At 37.2% G+C, this 22,062-nt stretch overlaps 1 protein-coding gene across 4 annotated transcripts in view; it reads right to left on the bottom strand.

Moving 5' to 3' along the window:
• Window positions 1–317: 317 nt before the first annotated feature.
• The window catches only part of mrtfba (myocardin related transcription factor Ba), a 29,643-nt gene continuing 7,898 nt past the window's right edge, over window positions 318–22,062 (bottom strand). The window contains exons 2-16 of one of the 4 annotated variants that reach the window (XM_081393285.1): window positions 21,293–21,506; window positions 14,250–14,315; window positions 13,025–13,080; window positions 12,680–12,755; window positions 11,755–11,916; window positions 11,491–11,660; window positions 11,227–11,364; window positions 10,629–10,879; window positions 9,978–10,146; window positions 8,397–9,179; window positions 8,185–8,304; window positions 6,594–6,761; window positions 6,395–6,514; window positions 4,383–4,443; window positions 318–2,229 (exon numbers count right to left, since the gene is read on the bottom strand). In XM_081393285.1, coding sequence (XP_081249411.1) covers window positions 1,736–2,229; window positions 4,383–4,443; window positions 6,395–6,514; window positions 6,594–6,761; window positions 8,185–8,304; window positions 8,397–9,179; window positions 9,978–10,146; window positions 10,629–10,879; window positions 11,227–11,364; window positions 11,491–11,660; window positions 11,755–11,916; window positions 12,680–12,755; window positions 13,025–13,080; window positions 14,250–14,315; window positions 21,293–21,428 — 2,970 coding nt within the window. In that variant the 5' untranslated portion in view covers window positions 21,429–21,506 and the 3' untranslated portion in view covers window positions 318–1,735. Of the gene's footprint in view, window positions 2,230–4,382; window positions 4,444–6,394; window positions 6,515–6,593; window positions 6,762–8,184; window positions 8,305–8,396; window positions 9,180–9,977; window positions 10,147–10,628; window positions 10,880–11,226; window positions 11,365–11,490; window positions 11,661–11,754; window positions 11,917–12,679; window positions 12,756–13,024; window positions 13,081–14,249; window positions 14,316–17,285; window positions 17,339–17,815; window positions 17,910–21,292; window positions 21,507–22,062 lie in introns of those variants that run through there. The other 3 variants (XM_081393286.1, XM_081393287.1, XM_081393288.1) reach the window with 3 other exon arrangements.

The following is a 22,062-nucleotide window of genomic DNA, read 5'->3' as shown; positions in this document are numbered from 1 at the left end:
TCACTTCTGTTGGCTTAATTTACATTTCTAAAAGCAGTCTCTCTAACGGAACTTTGTTCCATGGCATCATCATGGCAAATAACGCAAAATATAGTGACCACTGTGCGAACCGAACTGAGAAAAGTGTGGGAAAAAACAGGAACTTCATTACAGTATGATGCACCTAAAATCAAATGAGTCCAACGCAAACACACACACATTCCACTGAAGTGACGAACAATCACACACAGACACACTTCACAATTCACATACACACAAATAAGGTGTTGCACATCCAACAAGTCAGACGTGGCAGCTTTTCTTTTCTTTTTTATACAAAAATTTGTTCTCATAGATTATTTACATAAAATTTGATTGATTTCAGACTGTTTAACAACATCGCCTGTTAATCAAAATCGGACGTGTTTTTTTTATTTTTTTTTGGCTGAAATTGAAATTGAAAGTCTTCAAAATATGTTTTCATGTGTCTAGGACTGAAGAAATTAATCTTACTGCGAATCTCAATCCATATCAAGCCAAATGCTCTTTGCAAACTCATCCAAGATTGGCCATTCATGCTTAGGAAAATCTGCAATTCCAGCTACATAAATCATGAATCGATTTATCTGGTCTGCAGTCAATCATCCTTCAAACAATGTGATTGTCTTTAAAATAAAATCCCAAAAAGATATATATATTAAATAGATCTTCTCCATCAAACTACACGGCCGTTCAAACATGTAGGGTAATTTTTGATGTTTTAAAACAAGTCTGCAAGGCTACATTTATTTGATCAAAAATACAGTAAAAAAAGTAATATTGTGATTTTTTTTCATGTCAGTATAGTTAATAGTTCTAGTAAAATGTAATTTATTATATTTAGCTGAATTTTCAGCAGTGATTACTCCAGTCTTCAGTGTCACATACTTCAGAGATTATTCTAATATGGTGACTTGATGCATAATAACTTATTATTATCTTATTATCATCAATGTTGAAAACAATTATCCTGCTTAATATTTTTGTGGAAATTGTGATGTATAAAATTTTTCTTTTCAGGATTCTTTTATGAATAGAAAGTTCAAAAGAACAGCATTTTAAAAAAAATTGAAATTACTTGCAATATTATAAATGTCTTTGTCACTTTTGATCAATTTAATGCATCCTTGCTGAATCTTTTTTTTTTTTTGGAACGGTAGTGTATATCTGCCACCAAATCTTGCAGTCAGCACTGAAAAAGGGGCATTGTTAATAATAATGGCATTGTTGATCAAGGTCATTTTCAATTTTGTGCAAACAAAGCAAAGTCTACTGTAATTCCACTATGTCTGGAATCCACAGCCTTCCCTTCCTTATAACTAGCCATATTTATAGACTGACCGCAACCAATCTGATGTCAATGGCACATGCATAAAAATCTAAACAAATTAGCAGTACAGCAGAATTCAATCTGCCTGAAAGCAGCTCCCTCTCAGTATGGCACAGCAAAGAGAGCACATTCAGGACCTAGCCAGCATTACCCACAAGGCTCTTGTGTCTATTCTGATCAAACAAGAGCGTTAATGTGAACGAGAACAGATGGTGAACATAGAACCAGCATAAGTGAACTGTACAGCTGAGCTGCAGTCTAGTCACATGAAGCTGCCAGATGTGAACCACTGCCACAAAGATGATCCCTACTTCCCCTTCTCTACGCCCCAAAGACAAACGGCTTGTTGTGCGAGTGAAAGCATAATCGTGTCTGAAGCGATTCCTCTCAGTCCCAGTGCAGCTGCAGATCATGAGTGTCCAGGAATTCAGAGGTGATGCCCAGTGGGTTGAGTCCACCTATGGACCCGGGCATAGTGATGTCCAGCCACTCCATGTTGTCCAGGCAGGTGTCTTGGAGACTAAAGGACAGGGCGGAGGAGGAAGGTGGAGGCGGGTCGGTGAAACCCAGCTCACAAGTGTCCATTGGGGAGTTTGGCTGCTCCAGCATCTGGTTTTGCAGCTCCTCTAACAGGCCCAAAGTCCTCTGCTCCGGCTCTGTGTCCCCAACCAGCGTGCCCTCCAGCAAAGCCTCCAACTGGTTGTCGGAGTCCAGGGAGGCGAGGCTGGGCAGGGGTTCCACCATGAGCGCCGGAGGGGGTGCCATCTGCACCTGGGCGGGCGGTCGGGACAGGGCGGTGTTGATAGGCAAGGTGGTGATGTTGGCCGTGACGGGCATCATCTTAGGCACAGATGGGTCCTGTTGACTAAAGGGAGTAATCTCTGCAGAAACAGAGTTTGGAAGTTTGGAAACAATACGTTTTTTTTAATATTTTTGAAAGAAGTCTCTAATGCTTATCAAGGCTGCGTTTATTTGATCAAAAATACAGAAAAAAAAAAACAGTAATATTGTGAAATATTATTACAACTTAAAATAATAGTTTTCTATTTGAATATACTTTAAAAAATAATTTATTCCTGTGATGCAAAGCTGAATTTTCAGCATCATTACTCCAGTCTTTAGTGTCACATGTGACATCCAGTCTATCACATGATCCTTTAGAAATCATTCTAATATTCTGATTTATTATGAGTGTTGGAAACAGTTCTGCTGCCTAATATATTTGATGAATAAAAGGTTAAAAAGAACTGCATTTATTCAAAATAAAAAAATATTTTCTAATAATATAAATCTCCTTTACTATCACTTTTTATCAATTTAACACATCCTTGCTGAATAAAAGTATTGATTTATTTCAAAAGAAGAAAGAAAAAAATTATTGACTCCAAATTACTGACCAGTAGTGTATGTTGTTGTTACAAAAGATTTCTATTTTAAAAAAATATGCTTCTTTTTTTCTTTTTTTTTACTTTTTATTCATCAAAGTATCCTAAAAAAAGTATCACAGGTTATGAAAAAATATTAAGCAGCAGAACTGTTTCCAACTTTGACAATGAATCATCATATTAGAATGATTTCTAAAGGATCATGTGATAGACTGGAGTAATGATCCTGAAAATTCAGCTTTGTATCACAGGAATAAATGATAATTTAAATAATTTAAGTATAATAAATTGAAAACCAATTATTTTAAATTGTAATTATATATCACAATATTACTTTTTTTTCTGTATTTTTGATCAATTAAATGCAGGCTTGATGAGCAGAAGAAACTTCTTTCAAAAACATCAAATATATATATATATATATATATATATATATATATATACACAGTACAGGTCAAAAGTTTGGAAACATTACTATTTTTTTATTTATTTCTAATATATATATATATATATATATATATATATATATATATATATATATATAATTTTTTTTTTTTTTTTTTTTACAAATATGTTTAATAGATAATCTCCATCAAACCATTCAAAGGTTTAAGTTCAGTAAGATTTCAAAACGTTTTGGTAACACTTTACAATAAGGTTCATTATTTAACATTATTAACTAACAAGATCTAACAATGAGCAATACATTTGTAACAATATAATTTTGTAAATGTTAGTTAATAATAATACAGCTCTTCATTGTTTGTTCATGTTAGTTCACAGTGCATTAATGTTAACAAATACAAACTTTGATTTTAATAACGTATTAGTATATGTTGAAATTAATAATAACTAAGATGAATAAATTCTGAAGAAGTCTTGTTCATTCTTAGTTCATGTTAACTAAGGTAGTAAACTAAAGTTAGCTAATTAACCTTATTGTAAAGGTGTTACCAACGTTTTTGAAAGGAGTCAATGCTTTTTGCCAAGGCTGCATTTATTTGACCAAAAATACAAGAAAACGGTAGTTCTTTAAAATACCTATAGTTTAAAATATCTGTTTTCTATTTTAATATAGTTTTTTGGCAGTGATGGCAAAGCTGAATTTTTAAGCAGCCATTACTTCAGTCTTCAGTGACACATGATCCTTTAAAATTATTTGGTGCTCAAGATAAATTATCAATGTTGAAAACAGTTGTGCTGAATAATATTTTTGTGGAAACTGTGATCCATTTTTTTTCCAGGATTCTTTGATGAATGGAAAGTTAAAAATAAAACAGCATTTTTTGGAATAAAAATCTTTTGAACCTTACAAATATCTTTAATGAGACTTTTAATGCATCCTTTAATGTCACTTTGATGCATCCTTTTGATGATCCTGAATAACAATATAAATTTCTTCCAAAAAAAATATTATTCAAACTTTTTAATGGTAGTCTATTTGGCCCTGAATCTTGGAGACATCAGGCTGTTACGGCGCTGAAAAGGGGGCTTCTGGGAAATGTAGCTGCCCGGACTGCCAAGATGAGTCTTACCTTCTCATTCTTCATACTCACGATTATCAATCGTGAAAAAAAAAATCTGAATCTGGATTTATAGTGAGAGTTTTGGAGAAATGGAAGTAGTCTGCAACAATATGACAAACTCACCGCCACTTTCTATTAAAATGTCAAAGAGATCATCCATCTGTTGACTTGTCGCTGTGGGAATCTGTGGGCCGACAAAAAATAAATAAAATGACTTTCCAATTCAAGGACAGCACGGAAGAAAGGGCAAACAAATGATTAACTAAAATACAGCAGTAAACAATGGACAAGTACAGTAGTGCCTCTGGTTAAATGCAAACAAAGAGTCTTAAAGGGACAGTTCTCATTAAATAAAAAGTATTACCCTTACCAGCATTAACAGAATTCTTTACAGAAACCATAACGTCATACAATAATATGATAGTACACAAGAAAAAACTAAATATGAAAATAAAACAGAACTAAAAGAATACTAAAATAAAAAACATTGAATATGTCAGATCCTTATACTTTGAAATACTTTCATACATATTGGTTTATTTATCTCTTTATCTTAAGTATCTTTCCTCTGTGATTTATTCCTATCCTCCTATATAATATAAATGGTTAAACAAGACCTTAACTCATCCTCATTTCATTCTGACCACGTATTATTTCTTTTCTTCCAAGTAACAGAAAATGAGAGAAATGAGAGCTTAGGTAGAATATACTACTATACTACATACTGCACTTTTCCATTTCCTGGTCCCTGGAGCGCAAGACAGTGTGATTAGAACTGCTAAATTCAAACCTGCTTTCACACTTTGACTGGTGTTGAGCCAGAGAGAGACTCACCTAGCGCTTGGCAAATGTCACTGTTCAATATTTTCAACCACATAATGTTTATTTTAGGTTTCAGACATTTGATTACATACAAATACTAGCAAAAAAAAAAAAAAAAGAAAAGAAAGTATACTTTGTAAAATACACATTGATGTCTATGGAAGCAGAAATTATTGGGGGCAAATAATTGGGGGGGAAAAACCTTGCAAATGTTATTTGATGTTGTGTTTTGTCAGAATATTATTGTGAAGGCCAATTAATTTCTTGTCTTTTGGGAGGAGTGGGTGAATTTACCTGTTGTAAATCCGACAGACTCTTGATTCTATACAGTACATTGAAGTGTAAATTAACATGATGGTGCTGATCAACTAAAATGATCATTATAAATGTGTTTAAAAGAAAAAATACATTTATTTACAAATATTTGAGAATCAAAATATCAGATATTTCATAATCCAGTCAACAAGTGTGTGAATATTTTGAATAAAAAATTTAAAAAGTCATACAAACTTTAGTCATGCCTTAAAGACTGATATTTTAAAACAGATCTGTGCATTAGTATGAATGCAGCCTATTAAACTGTTTATGATGTCATCAATAAAAATGAAACGCCAATATTGCTGGGAAAATCCTTCATTGCCCTCATCTGGAAAACTTTCAGATACTTAAAACAATATTTGATATTGAAAGAACTTTTTGTTTATTGCTTGTAATGTGTTTCTTTGTTCCCCTTTATTACTTCATATTTGCTTTGAAATAATTATTGACATTCAATTGTTTTGATCTATTATTAATTTGTAGTTATTTTCAAAAGTACTTGTAATTATATAAGTAATGCAATAAAATTCATAAAGTTGATATTCAAAGTCGGTAAAATTAAACAATTGTTTCAGAATCGGATCTTAATTCTGAGTCAGATTGTGAGGTGCATAAAGATTACCAGCCTTAAAAGTAATGTGACAATAATCATCTTAAAATACTCATGCTAGAATATTTTAAATTTCCAAATGAAAGAGTTAAAAATGGTCAAGCAACCTCCATTGGAACCCCTTGAGATGAACTGACCCTTTTGCGCATGAGTCACATGGACTACTGTGCTTTTTTTCTATGTTTTGGAGCTTGAAAGTGTCACCATCCCCAAACCATGAATGAAAAACAGAGGATCAGACATTCGCTTAAGAATTTGAGAAAATAATACAGGATTGGAACAACATGAGTTAATCATTGGCTGAGGTATAAGATTGCCTGCTGAAACAACCAAGTAACCAACACAGTATGTGTACGAGAATGCTAAGATGTGTAGAAAAAATCACCTCTGAGACAGCGTGATTCTGTAGGCTGCGGGTCTGTTTGACGGCCTCCTCATAGCGGGGCGGCTCTCTGTTCTTGGGCGTCTGGTTGAAAACTGGGGACTGCTGGATGTAGGTCTGGGACTAAAAAAAGTGAATGAACATTTAAGGCAGAGCAGAACAGCAACAGACTAAACATCTCAATAAGAGCAGGATGCGCTACCTTGCTTAGTGGCCCATTGATAAGGGCTGATGGGATGGGGGACGTCTGAGGCGAGATCCTGTTCTCTGGGGAGCTGCTGAGGAAGCACTGAGGTATCTCCAGGCCTGCTGGGTTCTCACTGGTACCGTGCTGGAAACCTGACCTTTCGGCGGGGCTCACAGGCAGAGTCTGTGTGAAGAGTAAACCAATAGGCCATGAGCATTCAGAAACACCCACTAGCATCATAGAGAGCATATGCCTGGTTTATGTTATTATCTTCAGTCCGCCCTTAATCAGAGGCTGCTCGGTACAAGAACAAGCCACCTCAGGTCACGTTGGCATGCGTTCGTACTGCACAGCTGTCAATAAAAAATGTTATCAGCTCATCACAACCAATGAGCTCTAGTTACTCTGGTCATCCAGGAATCAGGCCAGGTTCGTTCACTATGCCAAAGGAATGGGCATCTAGCTGGGAAACCTTAGCATGGTGCACTGTTGCCAGGACAGGCCAATTACAGTAGAGTGAAAGCCTAGAAAGAAATGAGAGCAGTGACTCCCATCCATCTCGCTGATGAATGACTCTGCTGGACAGACAAAAACTTGATGATCCCAGAGCTCACAGATAATGTTCACTTGTTCTGATTGTTCCTGCTGGCACTGATCCTGTTCTCACTCAGGTTCCACAGTCATTCAATACTCTGTTAAAAAACAAACTCTGTAGTGTGGATAAAAGTTGTGATATATTAGCCAGGATGATTAATTGGCTGTCATTTGGTAATTCTGAGATCAACATCACTGACAACAATGTCTGCAACTTTTTTTTCCGGTAAGTGGTTGGACATTTTGTAGATATATCAGCTCAATTATACTGATTAAATAGAGCAGATTCAACTACATAAAATTATGTTCATATGACGCTACGAATTAACAATATAATGGTAACCCTTTACAATAAGGTTTTTAACTAACACAAACTAACAATGAGCAATACATTTGTTACATTATTTATTAATCTTTATTAATGTTAGTTAATAAAAAAACAGCTACTCTTGTTTGTTCATGTTAGTTCACAGTGCATTAACTAACATTAACAAATACAACCTTCGATTTTCATAACGTATTAGTAAATGTAGAATTTAATATTAACTAAGATTAATAAATGCAGTAGAAGTCTTGTTCATTCTTAGTTCATGTTAACTAAGGATGAACCTTATTGTAAAGTGTTACCAATATAGTATAATATAATATAAAAAAGTAAAGTTAATAAAATAAAATATAAAAATTACACATACACTAAAGTTGAAATGTTTGGGGTCTGTAAGATTTTTTATATTTTGAAAGTCTCTTATGCTCACCAAGGCTGCATGCAGTAAAACAGGAATATAATTTGTGAAATAATTTAAATAACTGCTTATTATTTTTAAATGTAATTTATTCTTCTAATGGAAAAGTTGTGATGCTTAATATTTTTGGTGGAAACTGTGATACACTTTCAATTTACAGATTATATAATAGAATAAATAAATAATATTAGATAATAATAATAATTATCTTATATTTGTTACATTATATATTCTGAAAGAACATTTTTAAATTCAATCATGAGACTGACCTGAACTAAGTGGTTGTGACTGAGCATCTGTTGTGATGTAGGACTCTCTGCTTTGGTGGGCTGTTGCTGGGGGGTCTGAATTAGACCTGTGCCTGATGGAGAAACAGCCCGCAAGACTGGCTACAAAAAAAGACATGGAAATTATATTTAGTATTGACATAAGTTTATAAAGTATATAACATATGGAAAGCAGTCTGTATGTATTTTGTTACCTGTAGTTTGACATTAGTGTTGGGCAGCTGGATGGTAGTGGTATTATTCGCCAGGGGCATTGGAAGAAGGATCTGAGTGCCCCCATGCGGAGTGGTTAGCAGAGTCTGGGGCTGCCCTATGACCTGTGGCACCCCTTGGTGGCTGATAATGAACTGACGGAGAGGGGTAGCTGTCACCTGGCTGGGGTGGGCTTCCTCGAGCTTCACCAGAGTTGGTGTAGTGTGTGAACCCCGTGTACAGTTGGAAGGGACAGTGTTTTCTGTTTTGACAGGTGCCAACATGGTGGTTGGACTGGAAACATTTTTTGCAGGTGGAATGACTTGTCCACTCCTTTTCTCCACCTCTAGCTGCATCTTCAGTTTCTCCACCAGCTTCTGCTCCTGCTCCAGTTTACGCAGCAGTTCCTTGATCTGTCGCTCCTTTTCGTGTAGTCTCCGGTCCTGCTCTTCAGGAACAGGAGCTGCCTTTACTAAACTGTGGTTTTGGGCCTCTGCCTGTCCCTGCATGGATGTGTCTTCTCTGCGATGAAGCTCTGAAGAACCAGGAGACACAGGCGGAGTGGAGCTCATATTTTCAAGGGGCTGCTGGATGGGGGAGAGGCTTGTAGTGGTGCTGGACACCTCCATAGGTGTGCTGCAGGGCTGTGTGTTAGGTCTTTTGCAGTTGTTGGGTGAAGTAGTGACAGGGTGTTCTTGGAAAGGCTTAAGTCGTTCAATAAGGTCAGTCTTCGTTCCCGACACTGGAAGACCACGTAACTTTAATTCCAGTTTCAGCTCTGCCACCTACCAAAACACACCCATTATTAGTGAAGTTATTAACTCGTAAAATATTAGCTCAATACAGAAAAAATTATAATTTTTGGATTACCAAATATATCACCATATAAACTGTTCAAAATAATCTGAATTCCACCACACTAAATGAATAATAATAAAATATTGCATAATGGAAAAGTCATATTAGCTTTTTAATTTTAATTTATTATTATTATTATTAAATATTTACTGTACTTTTAGTTACTATATACTAACGCTCAAATGTTTCTTTAAAAAAAAAAAAAGAAATTACTACTTTTATTCAGCATGGTGTATTCAATTTATCAAAAGTAACAGTGAAGACATTTATAATGTTACAAAAAATTCTATTTTAAATAAATGATGTTCTGTTAAACATTGCATTCATCAAAATCCTGATAAAACGAAATCACAGTTTCCACAAATATAATAAAAAAACAGCACAACTGTTTTCAACATTGATAATAAATGTTTCTTGAGGATCAAATCATAGAAGACTGGAGTAATAGATGCTGAAAATGTTTAGCAGCCATTACTCCAGTATTCAATGTCACATGATCCTTCAGAAATCATTCTAATATGAAATGAAATTTTTAAATATATATAAAATAGAAAACATTTATTTTAAATTGTAGTAATATTTCGCATTATTCCTGTTGTACTGTATTTTTTATTAAATGAATCCAGCCTAGAGGAGCATAAGAGACTTATTTCTCAAACTTTTTTAACAGTAGTGTTTCTATTATTGATGATATTTTTTTGTGTATAATTAGAATCTCTCTGTACCTTCATCTCCTCCAGGTTGGCTGGTAGTGTGCCAGCCTTGCGGTTGGAAAGGGTGCTATTGGGCCGCACAGGTGTTGCTGTGGGCAGAGACAACACGATTGAGGCAGGAAGGCTGCTGGTGCTGTTAATAGCGACTGTGGCACTGCTGTTTTGGCCCTCTATCACAGGTCTGGCGAGGAGGGAAGCAGATGGGAAAAGAGGGGAGGAACAGCACTTAACATCACAGCAGAAACTATTTGTTTCTTTGACCTTAGCTCTCAAAAAAATAAACACCACTGAACAAAGCAGCAGCAGAAAACAATGACAGTTAAAATAAATATTGCACAAGAGATGGAAAAGGAAGCAGAGGAATAACCTCATTGACTTCCTACCATTAATGTAAATCACTAAACAGGATTTGTTATTGGAAAACAGGTAATGGTCCTGAGTGCCACCAGCAACAAAAATGTTTTTAGACATTTTCCACCTAAAACCATTCTTGTGCAGTCATTATACTAATGGTTAACAAAACACATCCTGGCTAGCTTCGAAAGCAAAATATGACCTTTGCCAAATGGTTCGGATTCACCGATTGGCAAAGCAGTGGATAGCGAACACAACAGAGCCTGATACACAGATTACAGACACACAGAACTGGATTTCTTTGCTTACTTGAGAGGTGCAGGAAGGATGGTCTGGTAGTTGTAGTGCTGCTGTTGCTGTTGGCTCAGGATCTGTAGCTGCAAAAATAGCTGCTGTTGTTGTAGTAATCGAGCATATGAAGAGTCCATCGGGGCTTGGTCGGGTTCTTGTTTCTGGTCTGGGGGAATGTACTGATGATATTTCAACTTTTTCACACGTGGCTTGGCCTCCTTGCTCTTCTTGCTACGGCTCTTGTCCCCAGGTAGCTTAGGCTGACTCTGCTGTAGATTGAACAGAGATTTCCCATTATGCATTACATCTAAATCAGTGGTTCTCAACCAGGTGGCCAGGGTCCACTAGGGATCCTCAACAAACTGCCAAATGGGGCCTCAAGATGACTTAAAATACTTTAAAACAAAGCAAAACAAGCATTAAAATAAGCTAAAAAAACAACATTTTTATTACTAGGTTATTTTATGTGTGTGTGTGTGTGTGGGGGGGTGGTCAAATATTGTTGTGGGCAATGGGGGCCCTTGAAGTCAAAAAAGGTTGAGATCCACTGATCAAGGGGGTTTAATACATTTTTGTTGTTTTTCCCTTCCTATAAAAGCCACAGTTCTTTACTGACCTTTACTAGGGTGGGCCCAGACTTCACATGGGCCACGGTGACTAGCTGTGGCACGGGTGCTGGAGGGCTAAATGATTGCTCATTGCTGGAAAAAGGCTTGAAGAAATTTGTCGAAGTGGTGGCGACTGCAGGAAAGTGCTGTGAAAAAAAAAACAAATAAAAAATCTCAGTATACTGCAAAACTTGAATCACCAAATTCTGTATTTTTGCATCATGAGCTCCCAGTGTTCGATCCCTGAAGTCAAAAGAAGGAGAGAGAACTACCTGTAAAAAGTTATTGGGCACTGGTGAAGATCCCTCTATGGTCCGGACCTCCCCAGGTGAGGCTGCAGAACCCTGGGACTCCTGACTTCCTGGCTGCTCGGGTGAAAACGCATCTCCACTGTCCTCATCTAGTTGTTCCTCTAGAGTTCTGGGGTACTGCATCTGACCATCTACCCGATGAACACAAAGGAAAATGTAGCATAATTCATAAACATGCAATTTTACCCCCAATTTAATTCCTTAATCATAGTGCGCATAGTTCACCAATGATGGCCTCCTTGACGCTGGAGTCCACAGGTAGGATGTTCTTCTCCACCAGCTCCATGGGGCCGGGGCGTTGAGAGATCTTTTCATTTAAGTCATCAGCCAATCGAGCTCTCTTCAGTTTCAGCTGGGTGGCCTGCAGAGAAGGCTCCGCCACAGTCTCTGCCAAACCACCAAAAAACCAATGACAATCAGTGCAACAATCACTCAAACCCACACTTGTCCTCAAACACCACAACAATCACACAATGGTCAACTCAATCACATCAGTAAACAAGACACATACGGCACCTGGCTGACCCTTCTGAACATACATTTTTCTTGCTTTCATGGAATTAGGCTGCTTTCTCACTGCTTTATGCTGAACAAACTTATCTGCATAGTTTAGGGAAATTAATATGTTCATAATGTACCAAGTTAGGCTCCCTGTATCAGTTTCAGCACTCTCACAACTACTGAATGTATGCCACTGCTGTTGAATCCACAAAATAATGGCAAGAAACATTTTGCAGTTCCTTTTAGTGAATCAAAACCATTCACTATTCAATTTTCATTATGCACAAATGCAGCCAGTGTAGCCACTGCTAACCAGATTCCTGAAACAAAAGACAATTATAAACTGATTCTTTTAATGAATATTTCAAAAAGATGTGTTACTGTTTTTCATATATATATATCAGCATTAGAGTAAACGTATTCATAACTTGTTGTAATGGACATATAAATGAAATATACCCAAATGCATCAGAAATGACTAAAATCAAATCAACTGAATCAATAGTTATGGATTCAGAATTGAATTAATTGTATTGATGCCTGGCTCTACTAAAAAGCTACCGCTTTGTTTAGAAAATAATAGATTCAACAAAAACATTCCCAGCATGCAGATTAGCAGCCATTACATGTCTCATGAATGGAGGATTACCTTGTAAAATGTGCATGCGGACCAACTCGGCCCTTTCTGGGCGGCTGCGTATTTTGTGCTTTAGGAAATTTTCAGTCTACAGAAAGAAAGGATACAGAGTTTCAGAAAAACGAAACCCCTCAGTAATTCAGGGATCATAAAGTGACCATTATAATAATCTCCTCTGTGCTTTGCAAATAACAAACACATTTACAGAAAGCTTAAGCTACTAAATCAACTGAAAGGTTTCACATGTGTCCCATTACTGAGAGCTGGGGAACCCCTGAAGAGGTTTCATGGAGGATCAGAGACCCCAGATGGCTGAGGAAAGTGGAGGAGGACTGGGGCTCGGTGCCCTGCTCTTACCCTGGCTCTCTCAAGGCTACGGATCTGTTCGTGAAACGCCGCAGGGCTCTTCAGGGCTGTAAAGTCACACAGATACACACAAGAAGAGAATCAGTCTCATGAGGACACAAGGCCATCACCCACACACTTCAAACAGACACGGCTCTTTCATCTCCCCCAGTCTTTCTAATGTTGCAGCGCCTTGTCTCATATATTACTCAGAAAGGATGTGGAGGGCCCACACAGAGATTAGCACACAGACTACACTGTGCCGTTCAGGTCAGACAGCTACCTCTTAATCCCAGCAGAATCTGTGCCTGATATTACACTGAGTTATGAGACAGAATGCAGTGTAATCCCATCAATCAGCTCGGAGATGGCCAGAGAAAAAAAAAATTATGTTCAGCCTGAGTGTGAGAGATCTCACACACTGCTCAGTGACTTAGCTGAACGGAAAAAGTGGTTATGAGCAATAACAGAATGAGCTGAGGTGAGCGTTTGCAAAAAATACCATGTGCATTGGTCAACCATGCCCGGCTGAGAACTACGAAGAATAAACAACTGATTCAAAAGCAGATGTGGTGCAAAAAAATACCCACAGCACCAACTGATTTCCTCTCTTAAACACAAAAGCAGGAAGGTTTACTCACACGACTTAAAGCATGATTCGTTTTGTGTAGGGACATTCAACTTAGGGACACTGTCAAAGATAATAATAATCACAATACAACATATGTAATAACATGTAATGTGGGCACAAGGCCATGTTACCATTCAAAAGTTTGGGGTCTGTAAAATTTATAATTGAAAGTCGAAGAACGAACTGGTGTGATGTCATTTCGAACAAATCAGGCCAAAACAAAGTTTGTTCAGTGTTCATTTCGGGAGATCGAAACAACTTGCCAAAGCGAACTTTCTGCGATAAAAATGTATGCTTTGCCTATTAAAAGTGTCCTTTTCAGCTGATGTCATGAGTCCCTTTTACTTTCCACCCACTTAAAACCCACTTTTCACAATCCAATGAATTCATGATGGATAAAATTAAGTCCACCATAATTTTTTTCTGATTATAAAGGAAAAATGGGCAGCAAAATGGCATTTCAGGGCATAAAACGTTCACATTTTAACATATTTAGTTAAACAAGTGATGTTTAGTATTAGTTTTCATCAAAGGGTAAATATGAATCATCTTCTCCCTTCTAGGCTGGTATACGCTGCAGTGTAAGATGGCAGGGGCCGTACTCACGTGGCATGATGCCCTGATCAACGAGCTGCTCGCGGGTGCGTCTATGCTGTAGCCTCAGCTGGAGAACTGTTGGAGAGAAGCAGAAGCAGTGTTATGTTCTTGACCCAACCTCTAGAACAGGCTTCTCAACACTACACACAGAATGGGACTTTTCCACCTGATTAGCACAACTACACACCAACACAGACAACAAAGGGAAATCTAACCTTTTGCACAACCGAAATCACACACTTTTCCTTTCTAGCATTACATAAGAGCATCCATTAAAAAAACTAGATGTTCTTCCTGCTACCAAAACAAAAGGCTCTTGAGCGACCCTTTTTTGAAGGGTGCTGTTTGGAAGACTTCCTGGGAAAATTCTCAAGACATTTTTCTTTGCCTTCTTGGCTGAGCTTCCAGGATTTACTTGGCTGATTATAAAAACAGCTCAAATTGGTCAGAAAGGCAACATGATAACGTCTGACATTAATCAACAATCATGAGCACCATTAGCTGAGAATTTATAAATGTATGACGGCTGGTGCAACACAGCTGCGCGTCACACGTGCCAATAGCTCGATATAATTTTAGTCAAAGATTAAACAATTATTTGTTGTTGTTAATGTACAGTTCTTGTAGCTCAACATGGCACTAGCAACATCATGCACATACATTATGCATACTGATAAAATATTTACTTTAAGTCTGCCAGTGTCAAATGCATAAATGTAAAATGAGAATGAAAATGCAGGAACAAAGAGGTTAAGTCTGACTGAAAAATATTTTTTTTCACCCACTATGAGTCAGTTAACTGCTAACAAGGTCAGGTGAGGTCGAGCAAACGAAACTCTGGAGGGAGCTGAGGACACATAACTGGTTGTCTATAATTTTCACTATGAATCTGCACTACAACTTTTTGCACCACTTGTGACACCAAATGGAACTGTATAAACAATGACTGTATTAATAGTTATAAATACTTTGTATGACTGAGAAATTATGTTGCACTAAAAAAATGACACACTTCAGCTTTGAGAGGAAAAAAAATGTACCATGAAGGAGATAATAATGGGGGCTTCTGCATTCCCGGTGCCCTGACTACACTTAGGGCACAAAAAAAAAATCATCTAGTCCCCTTGACTGCACAACATAACATTGCAGCTTTTTAGGTTGGGTTATTCCACATGATGAGCAAAACGTCTTACATCATCTTGGTGTAAATCTTTGAAGGGATCTGAAAGAGGGTTGAGATCATAATTTCTTGGGTTTCAGATCCTTTCAAAGATTTTTTTAGTTCTGACAGTCAGAGTCTGTTTAAACATGGCAAACAAAGTGACTCAGTGGTTTGAAAACAGTGACAATATTATATATGTCACTACCATTCAAAAGTTTTCAAAAGAAATTAGTACTTTTACCAAACAGTTGATGGACCCCATTGACTTCCATAGTAGGAAAAAGGGTTACACTTTATTTCGATAGTCCACTTTAGACATTCTACTAACTATAAGTAACTATGCAACTACATGTCAACTAACTGTCATTAGAGTATTAGTAAACTGTAGTAGACTGTCAGTAGGCTGTTAGGTTACGGTTAGGTGTGAGGGTTCGGGTTAGTAGAAGAAGTTGACTTGTAGTTGCCAAGTTACTTATAGTCAGTAGAATGTCTGTTGGGGGAGCATCACAATAAAGTGTTAGCTGATATTAAGCATACAGTCTACTAGTACTCTAATGAGAGTTAGTTGACATGTAATTGCAAAGTTACTTATAGTTAGTCGAATGCCTAAAGTGGACTATCGAAATAAAGAGTTACCGGGAAAAAAAATATCTCATCAACTGTCTGGTTACCGACATTCTTCAAAATATCTTCTTTTGTGTTCAGCAGAAGCAAAAAATTCATACAGGTTTGAAACAACTTGAGGGCGAGTAAATGATGACAATTTTTTTTAAGTGAACTATTCCTTTAAGTTGATCAAAAGAGACTGTACAGACATTTATCATTTTTAAAAAGATTTCAATTTCAAATAAACACAGTTCTTTTGAACGTTATATTAATAAAAATATCCTGAAAAACAAACGTGTCACGGTTGCCACAAAAATATTAAGCAGCAAACAAAGATAATAATAATAAATGTCTCTTGGAAACCAAATCATCATATCAGAATGATTTCTGAAGGATCATGCGACACTGAAGACAGGATATAGCTGATACATCTGCTGAAAATTCAGCTTTGCCATCACAGGAATAAATTAAATTTTAAAATGTATAGCTTTTACTGTATTTTTGATCAAATAAATGCAGCCTAGGTTAGAATAAAAGAACAAGAAAACCCCAAAAAACTTACCAACCCAGAATGTTGAAAGTAATATATTATATAATATTAAAAATCCTGATATTGATATCTTTAGTGTGGTTGTTTAATCAGTGTACTGCTCTTTACCTGTTAAGACAGTTTGGATGGTAAAACCCTCTTTACTTTCATTCCTTAATCCTTATTACAGAAACAGACATTCAGACAGACATATTGGTTGTCGCATCACATTTAATACTGTGTTTTGAGCATTATATGTTTTTAAGATGAAGTGTCACGTGAAAAATGATTAATCTCGAGACTCCTGCATTCCATTCAGCAATTAAGAAATACATCTTATGTAAACAACCACTACGAAATGCACCCAATCAGACTCAGGTGAACGTGAAACCAGCCAAATTATACAGGACTTCCTTAAGACCTATTAGTCAACTTGTTGATTTCGAAAATAAGCAGCTTTATACATCCCTATCGTGCCAATCTATGCCGCGTCTAATGCTCAGATGAAGATGCCATTATCTAGAACAATCTCTTACTTTCCTGTTGTGCATCTGATGGGCACTCAACCTTGATTATCCGCAGAGAAATTACCATAGTTCTCTCATGAACAGCCAATCAATTCTAGCTTTATTTTTTTCTAATGCTATCATGCAAATTTCCATTAGACCTAAGCTTAGTAAACAAAGCATCATGAAGCCAGTAAAAATAAACTAAACCTATATGCCCTCAGCGACAGGATGACAACCACCTCTCAGAGTCGAGCAGCAAGCCGCGGAACCTGATATGATGTTTCCTCTGCAGGTGTTGTGAGCCTCCAGTCCTAAGCAGGCCATGCCGTCCGCCCGTCCCGCCGTGCGCTCAGAGAATCTCAGCGTGGGCTCCTGACAGCACCAGAGCTTTGTGAAAAAAGCACAAGGACCTCGTTCTTCAGGACTCTCCATTCACCGTTAGTAGCTCCAGCGAAACTGGGGCTCCCTCAGAAAAGACAACATCTCTGCTCCACCAGCAGCAAGGAGGGAGCACAAAGACCAAACTAGGTTTAACCCCTCCCTGCCACTAAAAGTTCATATCTAAACCACTCAAAAGTGCACCTCTCTTTTTAAAGTTTTATAGAAGAACAGTTAACTTTCTCTGTAAGGTCAAATGGATCATGAATGCTTTATTATTAAGATTTGAAAGCAGCAAAAAAAACAGTAAGCATCTTGTTTGACAGACAACCAGAGGATGAGTAACTGACACGGGCCATGCTCTGCCAAACTGGTTTACATTTCCACTCACTGTGACGGTGTGACCTCAGCATAGCTAGAGACCAAGAGGAGCAGCCCTCACAGAGCTGCGAGCCACCGCATGCACACAGCGCTGTCCTGTGACCTTTCACATGTCAATCAAATGTCTGCACCCAAACTAAGAAACGTCAGGATTGTGGAGGCTGCTTCTGTGCACGGAGGACTGAGGGTGACAGAATGGAAAAATAGCTTCTCTTTTTCAACAGGTACAGAAATAAAACATTATCTAATCACCTGGAAATAGAGGCAAAACTAAACAGGATGTGGCGTGAATTGCCAAAATGAAATAGCGGAATGTATGCAGAATGTGATTACAACTGGGCAATGAATACCATTTCAGAACATGGGCAACTTCACCAAAAATGGGCAAAAAAAAAAAAAAAACTGACGATGAACATTTAGCCAAGAGGGACATCTAAATCTAAATATCTTTTTGTTGGCCGACAAAGAACTTAGTAAATTTTCAGAAGCCTGCCATTTCCCAGTTTTAGATGTGCCAAGAATAAAACAGGCTTCAGATACTGATTTGTCAGAGCTGTAGGTAAACTAATATCTTCACCAACTGTTTTGTATTTTCACATTATTACTGATAAAAAGCTGATATTAAAATGCTATACTATTTTGTCTAAATATACACTAAAGTTTAAAAGTTTTTTTTTTTTTTTATTCAGCATCCTTGCTGCATTAAATTGATAAAATATGACAGTAAAGCCATTTATAATGTTACAAATGAATATTCCCAAAAAACGAAATGCTGTTCTGCTTTCTATTCATTAAATAATCCTGTGAAAATGTCTAAAAAAATATAAAGCAGCACAAACATTTTCAACTGATAAAAATCTGTTTCTTGAGCATATTAGAATGATTTCCGAAATATCATGATACTTTTTTTTATATGTTTATATATTATATAAAACAGATACTTTGAACTGAAATATTTTTTATTAAATCAGACTTATTTAAAAAATCTTACTGACCCCAAACTTATACGAGTGTATAAAAAATGAAACAAAAACAAACAAATAAATAAAATCAATTATTTATATATAATATATAAGTGGATTTAAGCATTACAACACTATAATGAACAGTCTGAAAATGTTTATTTTGAGATATGTGAAAGGACTACATTTAACAGTGTTATTAAAGGGGTAGTAATATGATGCTATTTCAAAAGTTCATTATTTTGATTAGGGTGTAACAGAACAGGTTAACATGCTTTAAGTTTAATGTTCAAAAAACACATAATTTTTCACAAATTATTCTAGCTCCTCTATTCCCAGACTGTCTTAAACGCTCTGATTTCCACAAAGCCCCTCCTTCAGAAAAACTCAAGAGTGATCTGATTGGCCAGCTGACCCAGCGTGTTGTGATTGGCCGAACACTTGAAGCGTGTGTCAAAAATGTAACGGCCCTTACCATAATCACAAGCTTTAGCTTCCAAACACGCAGCGTCTCTGCGACATGACAACATCTGAATTCACCAAAACCTAAACTTCTTTCTTTGTTTATGCCTTTGTTATTGTCTATTGCATTATCAGGGGTTAAAGTGAAAAAAATTCCTGAGCCTGAACTTTTTTTTGGGGGGGGGGGGGGGGGGGGGGTACTTATTTTCAAGTATTACAGCTGTATCTTAATGGCATCTTTTTATGAATGAAAGCCAGTATCACTAATATTATAGCTACTGATATCTCGATGAAAATGATTTCCCCCAAAATTTTAAACGTTAGGCTTCAAAAAAATAAAAACTTTTAATTTAAGTGAACTTAAGACAATCATCATTAAACCCATAATACATCATATGTCATATTTATCTGTACCATACAGAAATTGAATAAGGTTATAAAACAGTCCGCACTGCATAAATTATAAATTAAATATAGATTAATCCTTATCAAAGCTACAAGCGTTCTTTAGTCAAGAACAGTGAGTAATTTTCTCTGCTCCCTCTGTTCTTTAGGTCAACTTTACTGACAGACAGAATGAATGGCTCCTGTCACTTTAAGATCTGCCGCTGTTGACAGGATCTCACATCTCATTCTCTCTACCATTTAAGATTTTATTTAACTCATTTAAGACTGTTCTTGTGATGATACTCGACAAAGAGGACATTCTGGCATAAATGTGTGTGTTATTGTTCGTTCAAGCGCGAAAGAGAACTCGATACTGGCGCGCATCTTTCTGTGCGTCGTACGTGTCAGGACATTCACTGAAAGCGCGTTCTCTTTGTCTTGTCGCGCAGGAATGGTTCTAAAGCATTTGCGTGAATAAGAGCGTGATCATAACCCTAGCTAAAGGATGTCAGAAAGAAAGAACGGATGGATGCTGCGTTAATTGCGTTAAATATTTTAAAACGTTAAAGCTGGACAAAAATGAATCGCATGCGTTGACGTTGACAGCACTTTTCATACATTGCTGACAGAAAATACTGCGGTTTGAAGTAAGCTACACAGAATGTTCTACATTTAATATTTATCTAACAGTCTGAAGTTACCCATTATCCTGACCTGAGCTAATTTCCTGAATCAACCAACTAACATCTCCTTTCTTTCTTTTCATCCATAATGACATTAGCCTGTTGTTGTTTCTCGCGTTTCATCACTAACTGTGTCGCAATCTATTTTTTTATAGTCTATGGTCGCAACCGCTATACCTGCGCATTAGAACTTTCAGTGAACTAATTTTACAGGCTCGGTCCTGCTCCTCTGTGGCAATGACGGCGTGCGGTTAAAAATCACAACAAACGAATTTGAAAGTGGGGGGACATACCCCCCCGTCCGCATAGGAAATTATACCCGTGGGTAAGACATCATCCCCGGGCTTTATGAACTTGCGCTCCATGCTTTCACCGACGACGCTAACGTATGGATCGTGATCACATTGTGTTGCCAGGACCCGCCCTGCTCTGCTTCTGATAGGCTTGTAACGTTAGTTAGAGCAGCGATCCTCTCATATGATTGGTAGGTGAAATCAATTGACTCGAAAATATTAAACCGCATGCAAGTTCCCAATTTTTTTTCCCCTCACGGCCGCACGCCGGAGATCCGGCATGGTGCCGGAATACTTTAAGCCCTGCATTATGCTAACATTTCACACTGGGACATGGACGTTTGAGGAAGTAATACCTGGACTTCGATCGAGGCGTTTTAGGCAGGTCTGGATCAGTGTTAGATAGAATAAATCGCTTTGTGTGAGCCTATGAGCTTTGTAACTTCGTATGCATGCATAGATACATTAAACAAGAAAAGAAAACATTAAAAAGCATTATATGACGCCTTTAAATTATTAGCGTTTTTAAGATTTTAAACATTTATATAAGCGTTGATGACGGCAAACATGCACAATGAAATATTCAATATCAGCCAATATTTATTAAATATTGGCTAATAAGCAAAATCTCAATGCTATATTATGCATCCCTAATTCATTTAAAAGACTCAATCCAACTATTTTTTCGCAGCTTACTTACCATTTTTGCGCTCGTTGAGTGGGGGCAGCTTCTGGCCGGGGTGCAGGGTCAGTTCGCCCATCTCGTGGGTTACAGCCTCACTTTGTGGACTGGGTGCCAACAAACCCCCAATCCCAGCATCCCCCTGGACTTCCATGCCTCCTCAGTGAGGAGTCAAGGGTCTCGCTGGGGATCAGCAGAAGATGAGGTCACAGGAAGCTCCTCACTTCAGTTTCTGCAAAAGACAAATTCAGTATATATTCAGGAGAAGAAAAAGGTGAACGGCTTAATCTTAAAGTTAAAAGTCCAAGGTTTGCAGGCTGTGTAAAATAGTAACACTTGAAAACATATTTAAAATGGAGCTTTTGGGAACGATGTAATAGGTCAAGGATGTGGTAAGGTCTGTAATATCACTTTAGGAACAACCGAAAATACAGAGGATGTGTTGAATCTACGGCATATACAGTGGCTGCTGTTGAACATCTATCAAAGTGCTAACAAATAATAAAAATGAGCCTCTCCACAGACGGTGAATGAATGGACGTTGTGTTTGCTAGCCTATCATTACTTCAACTTTACATCATCTCAGTGGTTTAGACGTGAAGCCAATAAAAACATAAACACAGCGCTCACCATGGTGCTGTAAAATGCCAGAATACACTGAGACCACATCAGCACAAACCACAATCATTCATTCCCATGAAACATCCGACATTCAAAACCTCCAGTCACATGGGAAATTTATAGGCTAATTTTTCTGCTGCTAATTTAACAAATACAAATTTCAGTGG

This window comes from Scardinius erythrophthalmus, assembly GCF_964197995.2.
Source record: "Scardinius erythrophthalmus genome assembly, chromosome: 18".
In the NCBI taxonomy this organism is placed as follows: Eukaryota; Metazoa; Chordata; class Actinopteri; order Cypriniformes; family Leuciscidae; genus Scardinius; species Scardinius erythrophthalmus.
Note: the sequence above shows the minus strand (reverse complement) of the source record. Positions and strands in the feature narration are given on the sequence as shown.